This window comes from Lemur catta, chromosome 1 (assembly GCF_020740605.2).
Source record: "Lemur catta isolate mLemCat1 chromosome 1, mLemCat1.pri, whole genome shotgun sequence".
Taxonomy (NCBI): Eukaryota; Metazoa; Chordata; class Mammalia; order Primates; family Lemuridae; genus Lemur; species Lemur catta.
In genome coordinates this window covers 264,633,186-264,647,758 of record NC_059128.1, presented here as the reverse complement: position 1 = coordinate 264,647,758, position 14,573 = coordinate 264,633,186, and the positions used below count along the sequence as shown (strand labels likewise).

The window sequence follows — 14,573 nt, the reverse complement described above, 5'->3', positions numbered from 1 at the left end:
CTACAGTTAATATAATGTATACTTGAAAACTGCTAAGTGATTAGATCTTAAATACTGTTACTACAAAAAAGATAACTATTATGAGGTGATATATATGTTAAATAGCTTGATTTAATAATTTCATAATACATGCATATGTCAAAAATCACCCTGTAAATTGTAATATATACAATTTTTATTTGTCAATTACATCTTACAGAGCTGGGGAAAAAAATAAATGACCAGAAGAAAACAGTAAAAACCTGAAGCGAGAGCTACTACTAGTGATTGTGTTCTTCCTTTAACAATACCTTGCTACTTCAAGGCACCATGCTTTAGTCAGTGGAACGAGTATAATTTTAGAACCAACTGATTCTGAATTTGAATTTCAGGTTTTTCATTTATTATATGCTACATACCTTTTATGAAATTCAATTCCCTCATCTGGAAAATAATAGTTCATAATTCCTCTATGTTTTGAATAAAAAAATAAAGTAACCCCTATGAAAATACCCTGCAGAGTAACTGACAGGTCTTCTTCCTTCATTCAATAAATTCACCCAATACTTATAAATAAACACTTTTCATTGAGGACAACATAAATAAACACTATTCATTGAGGAAACAAGGTTGCCAGTAATCATTCTATGTATTGTTAGGCATCTCCTTCTCCCTTGTATGCATGTAACTATGTCAGATTTTTTTCCAAACTCTTCAAACATCTGGCACAACCACCCACATCCCCACTTTCCTTTAGCTGATGAATTATCCTCCTTGAAACAAAACAGTGATTGGTCTTTACTATGAGTGTTCACTTTATCACTCAACTTCAGCTCTCTGCATGCATTTCTGCTCAGGGGATTAGAATGTGTTTTGAAGTCATAATTAGTAAAAGACATTTTATACTTATAAAAACTTAACTCCTCCCATCACACACCCACATCCATGTCCATCACCTGAGACATGGAGACTTATCAGTGAGGTTAAAGGTGGGGATGGGAGCTCACTGAGCAGGAAGAGTCAAGTGAAAGTGAGTCCCCTTTCCCGCCGTGGTCAATAGTTTAATCGTTTGATTTTCCTGGCAAGAGAGAGGTATGTCCTGCCTTAAGAAGTCATTGTTCATCAAACAATTGCTGTATGAATGCACAGTGTAGGAAGGAGGGTATTTTTAATAAAATGTTTCATTATAATAGAAATGAAACAGGGACTTGAAAGCAAAAATACATTAGCAACTTAGAGCATTACATAATAGCTCGGAATTTTGTATAAAGAAGTGTTATTTTAATAACATGAGAATACTAAAGTTGAACATTTCATAATCATTTTGGATATAGTTGTGAAAGTTTTCATAAAGCCTATAGGATGGCATAATGTCATTTAATAACCTATGTTGGATTTGTTTTTAAATTGCAGACCACCTGCAACCCTCACAGAGGTAGAAAGCATTAGCATGGGGCTTTTTATACAGGGGCTTTGAAATAAAATGATTCATCTAGACAACTAATTAAAGTGATTATAAAGTATGTGACATTTGAGGGGGGAAATTAAGGCAAAAATGGATAAATCAGAAACAGTAGTGAGACCTTTAATTGCAAATGTGTTTCAAGTTAAAAGTGGCATAGACAATAATGGTAACATTAATGGATAAATGGTAGGCAGACAAATAAATAGGTGATAAAAATATTTCGTAGTATCTGGAAATGTATTCTGTCCAATTAAGTTAAATGCTTTTATCACTGAAGTTAGACCTAGAGAACATTATAAAAATCATGAGAAAAACAGCCACCAGACAAAAGAGGATTTTTGAGGTTAAATAAAATTTCATTATAAAAAAAAAGACAAAATCCAAGTGCCTGTGGAAAAAATAAGGTAAAACAACTCTTTTCTTACTTTTCTCCTCTTACTATACATAAAGTTTAGAATTGGTTTCCAATAAACATTGAATGAATAATCAACCTTTAATTAACCATAGGGGATTATGTTGATTTTGAGGACTTTAAATACTTGCCTTAATGACATATCAGACATTTACTATCAATAATATTGAATCTGGTTAATTATACTATTATCAACATATCATATCCCTCTCATTTATTTATATATTTCAATATATATATTGAAGACTTTCGAAAATCCAACTATATAACTACCTCCTATGCCTCACATAAGGCTTTAATAGAACAAATCTTACAGCTAGATTTAAGATTGTCTTATTCCTAGATTAATTCATTTTCAGTGAGGAGATAAGATCAGGGGTAAAGCAGGTCATCTTTGCTATTCCTCCTGAATTAGTCACTGTGACTTTATAATTTTATAGACATTCATATAATTATTGAAAGTCTGCCAGTTGCATGCCAGTAATATAAACAAAATGCTTGAAATAAATACCCAGACCAACATGTAGTATATTTTCAACAAACAAAATCATTATCCAAAGGCAAGAGTAAATATATTTTTTAAAAGTCAGTCAATGTAGTTCATGTCTGCTGGGTAATATTTACATATTCATTCAGCATATATTTGCTAAGCATCTACTATGTTCCAGGAATATACATATGAATTCACAGTGAACTCTATTTAAGTACACTGCATTTAGTGAGAAACCAATAGGAAAAGGCATTCTTGCTCTCATGGAATTCACATGAAAGGTCACTGCAGAGTACCATAAGTTTGACCTGTAGAATTCATGTTTGTTATCATCTTTGATTGGCTCTACAATGCCTTAAACAAGGACTTGTGTGTAGTAGGCAATTAATGTATATTTGTTGAAACAAGGAAAGCAGTCCTCAGTGAGGAGATGCTCAAGCTGAGTCTTGAAGAAAAATAATAAAAAGTGGCGAGGCAAAGAAAGGTAGGAAAAGTATAAAACACACAGGCTGTATACACAGGTTAAAGGCTGGGAATTCTAGGCATGGTATAAGAGTGTTTTGCGTGCACAGTAATGAGTGAGGAGGCTGAGAGAACAGGATTGCGCAAATTAATAAAATGTAAAAAGCATTAATAGTTCTAAGTCAGGAACTCCCAAATAATTCAAATGCAAAGTAGACCTCTAATTAAAATTAATGGCATCCTGAAAGCACGGTCCAAAAGTAACTTTGCAGTTCCTAATCATAAAAACTATGTACAATATCAAAAAGGAATCTTTGATAATTGCTTCATGGGTATGAGTAAAAGAAACATTTAGGTAAAACCAGAGACATTATAATAGGAAAATATGCATAGATATAAACAGCATAAAATATTTATATCACATTTCACCTTTTTGCGGTTCATTTTCCTATGTTTCAAATCAGAAATAGTATCTGACTTTCAGAACAGTTGTGGGAAATGAAATAGGAAAATTAAAGTTGACTAAAAAGAATTTTGTCTGTTAATGTGCCTCACAGTGTAGGGCATATATATATTGAAATGTTATTTTTATAGTAAAACTTTTAGCCTTTGATAATTCAAAAGTTCTACCTGGTGTAAAGTATTAGTATACAATCCCTGGAATACGTTGTGGGAAGCCAGTTATTCCATCCTAAAGAGTATGAGAAAAAAATGAACAGGATTGAAAATGAGCTTCATTTCAGTTGGTATTAGAAAGTTACTAATATAAGTGCTTTAAGTAAATAAATTTTAAAAATCAAAAGCATGTAAATATCACAGATCAGTACTTCGGGAAAGCGTGGCATCATCATAGCTCACTGCAACCTCCAACTGCTGGGCTCAAGCGATCCTCCTAACTCAGCCTCCTGAGGAGTAGCTGAGACCACCTGGATATTTTTTTCTATTTTAGTTAGCTCATGCTGGTCTCAAATTCTTTATCTCAAGTAATCCTCCCACCTCCACTTCCCGGAGTGCTAGGATTACAGGCGTGAGCCACTGTGCCTGACTGATCTTCACACAAACTGTATTTAGTATTTCTCTCATGCATGACACTTACACTGTTACTGCTAAAACATAAAAATGCAACTGCTCTGCTCAGACAGTATGTTCAATATTTGTGATTGTTAGAGAATAATAATCAGAGAAAAATTAAGACAATAAATGTAAAATTAATCAGAAAGTCTACTATTGGAAATACTAGAAAATTCACTAGGAATGAACGAGTTACAATAATAAAGGCCCACAAGTTCTCTCATTAATACTTAGAATAAACTATAAGCATGCTTATTTTCTTACATTGATACCTACTCATAGTATAACATAGGTTTTAGCCATACAACGTTGGCTTATTTTACTAGTAGGGACACATATTTCTGCTATAATGATATATTTGCATCCCTGAAAATCTCTGGTGTCTACAAAATTGTTCAGTAAAAAATATCATAGGTTACAGAAAAAGACAGGATTAGGAGGCAAACATTCAAAACTCACAATTTGTAACCAAGCACTAACAAAACCCGTAACAATCTTAATTAAAATACTAGCACAGTTCATCCTCTAATGGCATTTGCACCTAGCTTTTGAATCTTCTTTCAAGTTGCAAGGCCTGAAGGGCATTCACTTTATAATGCAAACTATGATCCACAGTGTAGCTTTTAAAAATTAAAAATGAAGTAAATAAACATAACAAACATGATTTTTCACAGGGCAAAATGACTTCCCAGTTTCTTCAGCTACACTCTCTATTTTGCCATATGCATGTTGTAGTGGAAATCAAGATGTTCTTTGTTAGGGCTATGGTTAGGGTACCAAGATGTTCTTTAGCTACTAAAGAAATACTTGTACTAAAGGAAGGTACTTGAGGGTTTTTTTTGTTTTTGTTTTTTGTCTATATTTTCCTTGATGTCTTAATAGGTTGCTTAGGCTTTCTCTTCATTGTGAGAAACCTTGCTCTTGAGCACTTAAAAATTAACGAGCTGAGAAAATCATATATGAATTGCCTGCTTTATAACACACCACCTCCCTTTTTACTAATGGTGTAATAGGGTAAGATCCATCAAAGACACACATTGCAGCAGAAAAATCTGAATTGTATCTTCATGCTTCCTGGCTCCTATAAATTTGGGTATTGGCCTACAGAACATATTTAAAAGCTCTAGGTAAATCAGTCACTCTCAATCTCAGGAACGTAATCTAAAAATGTGATTTTTATCAGGATTAAATCAGATAATGAGTGAAAATGTCCAGCACAGGTTCCCAGCATAGAACAGGTGTTCAAAAATATTAGTTTCTTTTTCCTCCTTTGGAAACTAATACAAAAAAATTTTCAATTCTATATATTCAATCCCAAAAATCTTTTTGCTTTAAGTTTTTAGGGTTTTTTTCCCTTTAGGTTTTTTTGTTTGTTTGTTTGTTTTTCTTTTTCTTTTTTTTTTTTCTTTAGACTACCAGGAATAAAAAGAAAAAAAAAAAAAAACTATGGATAAAGCAGAGAAAATGATTTAAATGAAAAATATTTAAGAACAAATTTTAACTATTTGCTTTTGAAATTTTACCCAAAATTCCAAACATATACTAAACAATATTTAAAGTACAAATGGGGATGGAAGAACGAGATAAAGACAGCTATTAAATAAAAGAAACGATCTTTTATTTAAGACAATGATTACATAAATCTTCAGAAATGATTCTAAGGAAATGACAAAAAAGATCAACAGTTTGCATTTTCAAATTTATTATTGATAATTTTATCTAGATGTCCCATGGATACAGCAAAATTCACATTTAATTTTTAAAAATAACTTAAAATTTGCTAAAAATAAGTATACTTTTTCATATTTATTTCTCTATTTCTATTAAGAGATAATCTTTCCTTTTGTTAAATAGGCTTAAAACTTCAGGTACCACCTTCCTCCCAATTTATCTAATTGAATTTGTTGTTAAGATTCATTAATCCTTCCACAGAAACATGTGTCATGTCCACTCACTCCTTTCCCTTGTCCTCTGGTCCATCCTACACGTGGCCAGCAAACTAAATGAAGCTTAAACCATGTTATCCTCCTGCCCAAACAATGGCTCCCAAAGATCTATACAAGACTCAAAGTCCAGCTTGGCCTTGAAGTCTTTCAACCTGCCATTCTCACCAATATTTCCCCCTTGAGTCCAAAGACTCACCTTTCCAAATTGTCTAATGAATCTAAACAGTTTTATAAATCCTTAAGCTGGCTTCATTAATATGGATTACTTCTGTCCTCTGAATGTTTACCTCCTTTCCTGTAATTTGCTCACCCATTTTGTTCTCCTTGTATTATTTTCTTCACTTTCTCTCACTATGTTGAAGCCCTCTCTGCTTCAGTGAGTCGCAAGGTGGTGTCCCACTTCAGAGGCTAGGCGCCAGACTTGTCCCAAGTTCAAATCTTTGTTTCCTAGCCATGCAACTTTTGATATTACTTAAATTTTCTACACATCATAACCCTCATGTTTAAAATAGAGATAATAATACGATAATAATTAGAGGATTATGATAATGGAACCTGGTAGTTATTAAACACCCAATTTTAGATGCTGTACTGTTAAGGACTCACTTAGACTATTTAGTTTTTAATTAATAAGACATCCTTTTCCGTTTTCCAACATTTCATATAACAGTTTTTTTGATCTGTCATATGCTTATTTGGCTTTTCAAATTTATATGTTTTTGTCTTCTCAGCTATCAACATTGATTCTACATACTATCCCTCCCCACATACATGCAAATCTTCAAACAAATACATCAAATATATTTTAAAAATAGGCATTGAACTAGAAGCAGAAAATCTACTTCTAATTCCAGATAACTACTAACTATAATTGATATATAGGAAAATTAGATAATACTTCTGTACCTCAATTTCTTTATCCTTAAAAAAGGCTAATAGTTTCTTGGATTCTTAATGATCCTAAGTTACAAGGTGATGGAAAGCACTTTGAACGAGTGGTCTGTATTGTTATAAGGTGCTGACATTATATAAACTGTAAGGCATCAACAAGTGTTTGCTAATTGATTAACTGACAAAATAACACACAATTTAAAATCTGTTTCTTTAAGCTGAAGACATATTAAATTAATTTTTGAAAATCAATGAACAAGTTTAGTGTTAGGAGAACTGAATTAAGAGTTTGGAGACCAGAGAGTTATTAACCCTTTTGCTTTTCTGTTTGATCTTTAGTAAGTCACTCTTCCAAATTGTTTGCCCATCCTAAGCCACTTGGTTCCTAATAACATCCTGATGTTGGCCCATAGAAAGGCTTCATGATACAAAAAAAGCAACCCATTCCTCCAGACCATTTACTGCCACCTGCTGGCAGACTGTAAAAATAAATATATATTCTATCACTACCACGAAAAGTGGCGCCTCCTGGAGTTGAACCTTTGCAATCATTCCTACTAATCCTGACTAATGAGGTGCCTGGGACAGAGCAGGTGTTCAGTGTTAGATACACGAGTAAGTGATGAATGAGTCATTCTCAGTGATGACTTAGGTAATCTGGCCGCTCAATATTTTTTTAAACACAGAACAGCTTATGATTTTTTATAAATTAAATAAATGAGATGTTTTTAAACCATAGACAAATTTATCTGTATGCATATTATTAAAAAAATATAAAGAATGCTTAGTAGGGTTGACATTTTTCAAGACACCTATACATGTCTATTATCACAATTGTTCCTCATGGCTGAGTGTCAAGATCAACTAGTCAGATGGTTTTATATCAAATTTTCAAATAAGCATGTAGTGGATCTAAGAGTTTCAGTCGTTTCTTGAAGGTTAACAGACTCTTTGCAGTCTAAGTCTTCTGATTCAAAATACAATGCTCTTTTCCCTTCCCTGTTAGTTCTAATAAATAAAATGGAGCCAAGAAAAATTTGATCAAGTCGTCCAAAATTCTTCAAACTCTCAACTTTTTATTGCCATGTTTACAAATTTTCTTAAAACTCCTCATCATCCCTCTTAATTATTTAAATTCAGGCAAGTCTGTTTCATTGCATCATAGCTTTCTAAAATGTCTTATCATGTTTGACGAATTGTTAGTGGCACAAGAGAACGAGTGAAACTAGGAAATATGCTGAAAGCTATTTGGGACTAGCACTATTATTATAACTGTAAATAGTTAAAAAGTTATTAAAATATTTAAAAGCTTGCCATAGAGAAGCACTTCTATTTGCTGAACAATTAAAGAAAGCTTGGCTCTATAAAGGGCAGGAATATTACATTTAATAAAAGCATAAAAGCACTGGTCGCATCTTAAAGTGTCCTCATATCACGTAATTTGCAAAATTCAAACCAATATATAATCTTTTAAATAGGTCTACCCTCAATTTAATTGGGATTGTATAAAGGGCACAAGGAATTTAGAATCTAGGGCAATAAACTTGAAAAACAATGATATTCCCTTGATAAGAATATTAAAATTATTAAATTAATTTTGTGCATGCCAACACCAAGAGGATTAATGTTATTTTGGACCAACAAATAAAATAAATAAAAGCAATTTAGACTTGCTCTACTACTTATCAAGCACTTTTCTGCATCCTCCCAAACGTTCATTGCTATGAGAGATGACCCTGAAAACAGATAAGTTAAAATGATTTCCCAAATGTCAAAAGCCAGACAGAGCAGCAGGACTAGTTGCAGAGCATTCAGATTGTCAATCCTGTTACTACTTGCACTGCGTCCACACAAGGAAACAAGCAAAAACAAATCACAGTGTTCAGCTTGGTTACTAGCCTCAATCTCTGTAGCTCATTTCTCAGTCCCATTACAAACTAGCTCTATTTTTGAAAGAAGACCATTTTATTTACAAAATTATGTGAAGTTTCACTTTCTTCTGGTACTGAATGAGGTACTTTTGTTCCATTAATTGCTTCTCTAGTAGGACATCACCGCTGGGAGAACATTAGCCCCCATGTCATTGAAAAGACTCATCTGACACTCCGGACCTACCAAATTCTCTTCTTGCTCTATGGGCTCCGATTCAGCATGAGAAGAATTAAAGTGAGAAAATGCTCCACTTAACTCCTTTTACATGAAGTAGGGAAGGAGATCTTCTGGGTTATTCACTGACAATAAAGATATTAATTTACATAGCCTATCTTCTCAAAGTGCAAATGAATGTGCAGTTGATTTAACAGAAACCTTGCACAGAGAGGCTGATATCAAAGAATTAGAGCAGGGTAGATAGAAAAAGGAAAAGAGACGTTATAACCATGTAACAACCCAGACAGAAGATGAGTTTGTGGTGATCTCTCCTATAGACTTGAAACTAGTAAACACCCACACACCTGTGTTCTATTTTTAGAAGGTAAATTTCTCTAATGAACCATGACTTCCTAATACTTAATCTGAAAGAATAACTAAGCAGATGCCTGGTTTAACTAATTAACTGGGCAATTCTCCCCTCTCTCCCATGATTTTGGCTCAGGTTAGTGTTCTAACTATGTCTGTCTGAGCTGGATTGCAGGAGAGATGAATAGCATTATTCTTACTTTAAGGTTTACTACAACAGTGCTTCTATTTTACGTATGTAAGCATCCAAGAGTAGATGTTTATTAATCATACTTGAATAATTTCTAAAAGGAGAAGAAAATAGCTTTAAAAATTAAAAATTCTCAGAAAAGTAACCCATGTAGACTACAGTTTGGGAATTTGAATGTACAAAAATCCAAACGGCAAATGCACTGCTAATCAGAGACTCAAGTTATCACTTGTGATATATGATGACAGAGGATATGAAGAACTTTTGAATACAAAGGAAAAATAATTGCAAAAGTTACAGAATTACAGAATTTCCCTTCCATTGACAATGAAATTCAGACTTGACAACTAAATTCCAACCTTACCTCATTAGATATTAATCTTACAGTGGAAATGAGAGGCTTTTAAAGGGGTATTTCTGCTACAATAAAAAATGCTCTCACTACAGTAGAACAATAAGGTTATGTTCAGCGTTAGGAGTAAAACTATTAGACCTCGTTAGCTAATTATGGTATTGGCATTCACTTAAGTTAGTCAGTTTCTCACTTGTGTCATTTTCTCCTATTCAACTGCTGCAGTTCAAAACGTTTTGACTGCTTAAAAGGGAATACATCATTGTTGCCTTTCCCCAGTCTAACTGCACACCACTTTCCAAAGCAATAGCTTCAATCATGCTTCATAAAATCCCCTGCAAGTATATTGTTGGAAACATAAATCAGCAAGCTGGGATTTTAGTATTTCTAAGGCAAGCCTAGGGATCACTGACTGGTGGTTTTTCCATGGCCTCATTTAAAAAAGAATAAACAAAATTCTGAGTTACACTAGGTCTATTTTTTAAAACACAGCTTCCAGTGGTGTGTGTGATACTTGCTGCTGCATCCTTAATTAGAGAACAAAACACTAGCATAAAGGAATTGGGCTCCAGGATGAGAATTTCTATTTCCAAGCATCTCTGACTTCATTAGGACACATGGCACAGAAGTACCACATGTTTCTTTTCACAAAAGCTAGATCCCTCTGATATGCATCTGTGTCTCTAGGAGTGCCATGCATTCTGAAATTGTACTAGATAAGAGAGATCATCTTTACAAGGATACTCTCCTTCTACTGTTTCATTACAGTGAATATGGGCTTTCCTCCAGACATGTTTCAGTCTCAGAGTCCCTCTTTATAACCACCTCTATTCTGAATTATAAATTAGCTGAATTACAATTACATATATGGACCCAAATTATATATGTCTATGTGTAGTATTGAAGCCTAGCTATCTAAATATTCCTAGATTTCTCTTGTGTCCCCAAATTCCAACACACTTACCCTCTGCAATGATAAATTCATAGATTCCACAACTGAGACATTTTTCTTCTCCAAACCACTCACAATGTAATCATAAGTCTGCATAAACTTGCTTCCTATTAAGCCCCCATCTTTCTCCACACTATCTCCACTTACTTAATTGCAGTTGTATTTTAACTGAAATGTTCAGGGACTGTTTCTTAGTATCCAGAAATACCTGTCTATATTATAAATGAACAGTTAAACACAATCAGCAGCTCTCCAAAAATCAAAGCAGCAAATCTGTAGGGCATAAGTGTATGTTGATCTTGGGTATAAGCAACTGAATTAACAGTCTGGGGTAATATTAATAGCTTCAGATGGACATAACCACAATTTTGCTAAGACTGAAATATTCCATACTCCGTGTTATTAAGGAAAAATGAGTAGCATCGTACCAAGACACTTTACAAACTATGGCAATAACCAGCATTTGCATTCTGATTTCTGAACATAAAATCTGCATCCAATCGTGTTTCATCAGCCACTAACACTACAGCTTTGGGGAGAAGGGCAGAGAAAGGAAGGCTTCACATCCAAAATGTCAAGCCCTGCCGAAGAATGATAGAAAGACTGTGGAAGAGCAGAAACAACCATTTTCTGGCTTAAAATGGAGTTCTACCACCCCCTGCTGGACCAAATGAGCAATACAGAAGCAGCCAAAAAATGCTTAGAATTGAATATAGTGGAGATATTTTAACTTGTCTTGTAATTTATTATTTTCTCAAAAAAAAATTCCATGCCACACTAATAATATAAAATTATCTACAATTATTACACATCTCAAAATTAGTGCTATTTTCGTTTCCCTTAAAGACTTTCAGTAAATGTATATTTTAGCATTTTGTGCCCCCAATTAAATGTCCAAACTTGTCTGGACAGTTGAAAATGCTTCCATTAATTGCAAATATATTTTATGAGACTGTGTTGTGTCTAAACAAGCAAGACAGATTCATATCTATCTCTGTACAGACAAACAGAGGTAGCTTCCACAAATTCTCTCTCAGGTTATTCTACCGGGCTATTCATTTTTTTTTTCTTTTAGAGATAAAAAGCTCCCACCACCAGTTCTCCACAACCCCCCAAATCTCTTACAGGTGCAATTACAATCTAATGTTATAAAATTCTTCAATCTTGTTATATTAATGAGGGGTTGGGAGGTGGGGGGGTCAAAAATGAATGACTGCAACACATCCCTAATTTTATCCATTTGCTTTCTTACACACAACATCCATGGCCCCTCTCTTAGTTTCCAACAGAAATAAGCCATCATCGTTCACTTCATAGTCAGAAATTAGGGTCTTGGAAAGAAGGAGAAAAAAGTCTCCAAGAATTGAATTTCTTGCACACAACAGATATTTTACAAATGAGTTTAACGTTGATAGTTTTTCCTGCTTCTGTAAAACACCATCGTGCCCTTTCCTTCCGCAACCTCCGCTATTTAGCTGTTCATACACACCAACAGGCTCATCCAATTTTTGATAATGAAAATAAGAGAAAGCCAAAATCCCAGAAAAAGAAGCAGTTTGCCCCGATCTCCTGCTCACTGATCCCCATCTTCAATTCAGTATTTTTTTTTTCTTCTCTTATTTAAGGATCTCGACAAAACGGATACAATTTTAGGGGCAGCTAATAGAAAGAGCGAAAATAATAATAACAACAACAATAACTGTAACTTTAGTTATTTCCTTGAATTCTTCCTGTGCCTCCCTCTTTGCCTCTCTTGGTTGGGCAGAAGGGGGAGGGAAAGTAAATGCGATAAAGCGCCACACTCCTACCTTGCCCGCTACTGACAAGCAACCCGAGCAGGTAGAAGGAGAGGAGGAGGCTCATGTTCAGGACGTGACACCGGTGGACAGTTTCAAAGTTATTAAGTCCAGCCCTGGAGAGAGAACCTTCCGCTGCCCCGGCCGCCTCCGCTAGAGCCGCCGCCGCTCCCGGGTGCCCCAGCCGCCCGCAGCCCGCGCGCTCCTCCTCGCAAAGTGACTGCAAGCTCCGCTCCTGCCGCACTATATCCAGGCGGCGGCGGCGGCAGCGGCGGCAGAAGCAGCAGCAGCAGCAGCAGCAGCAGCAGCGGCCGCCGCGGCGGCAGCAGAGCCGGGCGGGGAGGGAGGCGGGGGCGGGGCGGGGAGGGAGGCGCGGCCGAGGCGTATCCCTCCGCGCCGCTCGGCGGTCGCTTCTCCCTTTGGACGCGCGGACCCAGGATTCGTCCGCAGTCGAGCTAGAAGCCACGGGTTCGGTCCCCGGTGCCTCCAGCTAGGGCTGCCGCCGCGATCCCGCTGGCACCAGTATGCCCGCGAGTGACGGCGCCACCGGCCTGCGGGCCATCTGCAGGCTGATGGATGCCTCTGGGCCGAGCAAGGGGAGGGCAGCCTGGGGCTCCCTCGCAGCCGCCGGCCACTTCGGGGAAGCGGAGCTGACGCCGTTGCCGGTGCCGCAGGCGGCTGCCGGCCTGGGCTCAGCCAGAGCGGGGCATCGGGGGGCGCGCGGTGTCCCCCGCGGCCCTCGTCCCTTCCAGGGCGTGGGGGGACGGCGACTCTGCGCCTCCCCTCTCGCGCAAACCGGGAGCGGGCTGGCACCGTGCGCGGCTGTCCCCGTCCCACGCCTTCCACTCCGCCGCGGCAGAGAGGCAGCCGTTGTCCTCTGGTGTCTACACTGCCCGTCTACGCGGACGCTGGAGAGGCTGGGCGGAAGGATGCACAGTGTTTCTTTCCCATCTCGACCCATTGCTCTTGAGAGCAGTACCTTGAGGGAGAGACCCTGGGGAGGGGTCGAGAGGCGGGAAGGGCTGCGTTCCAGCCGGCTGTCAGCCTTAGCTGCGTCCTCAGGGAGGTGTAAAGTCTCCTCGCCACACTGCGGGCTCTGCCCTCGTCCCCGGCTGCAGCGTAAGTCGAGGCCCCGCGAGGGGCGCGCCAAGGGCGGCCCTGCAAATGCACAAAGAGGAGTCGCGCGACAACCCTTCCTCAGGCCGGTCCCGCCTGTCCCCTTCCCCGTCCCCCACACCCAGGTACCTGCGTGTGCGCGCGGGTGTAAATTCAAGGGGTGGAGGGTGACAGGCACCCATAACTAACTCTTTTCTTGAAGGTAGGGACATATTATTATTACTCCTGGAAAGGTAGGAAAAGGTTGGTCAGATTAATATGAAATCTGCTGTAAGAGCCGATGAGAGGCAGAATCACTGGACCCACGGCCTTTGTCGTTCTGGGCCCCCACCCTTGTCATAGCGACCTGCTATGACTGACTCCTTAGAGTACTTAACTGCCTGCCCCCGGCTCAGGGAGGACTTTTGGCCCTTTCCTTATCAAGGAGGGCACGGAAATAAGAAGGGATATAAATATTGTAGAGCTCAGAATCTAGCTCCTGCCTGGGGACTCGATGCTGAAATAGACATTTCATTGCCTTCAGGGAGAGCTAGGGACAAGAGTAGACAGAAACTAGCATGGACGGGGGAGACACAGTCTGCAGTGTGTCCTCTCCAGGCAGAATGGTTTATACAGATGATTCACTTCCTTGGCATCCTGGGATGGAGTTATCAGAAAGAGAGCAGGAGGAAAGGCAGGTCTCAACGCTCATCAGTGCCAGACTCCTTTAAGCAACAGTCCTCTCAGTACCTCCCAGCTTGTGAGCCTCATCTTTCTTGATTTTAGAGCAGACAATATATTTAGGAAGTTATTTTGCTGACGTACCCTCCTCATACCCTTTACTAGTTCTGAGATGCACCAACCCCACTTAAGTAAGCTCAAGGTCAGATCTTTGCAGGAAAGAGTGGAAATAGAACATTCACAGGTGTGAAAGACCAAAAAGGGATATACTGATACTTTTTCGTGATTTCTCTAGGGGATCAAGAAATACTATATAGCCAGCCTTCCATATCTA

At 37.8% G+C, this 14,573-nt stretch overlaps 1 protein-coding gene across 2 annotated transcripts in view; it reads right to left on the bottom strand.

Moving 5' to 3' along the window:
- Nucleotides 1-12,784, bottom strand: part of NCAM2 (neural cell adhesion molecule 2) — a 518,783-nt gene extending 505,999 nt beyond the window's left edge. Inside the window, exon 1 of one of the 2 annotated variants that reach the window (XM_045557836.1) lies at nucleotides 12,476-12,784. In XM_045557836.1, coding sequence (XP_045413792.1) covers nucleotides 12,476-12,530 — 55 coding nt within the window. In that variant the 5' untranslated portion in view covers nucleotides 12,531-12,784. The remainder of the gene's footprint in view (nucleotides 1-12,475) is intronic. The other variant, XM_045557845.1, reaches the window with a different exon arrangement.
- Between the last annotated feature and the right edge of the window lie 1,789 nt (nucleotides 12,785-14,573).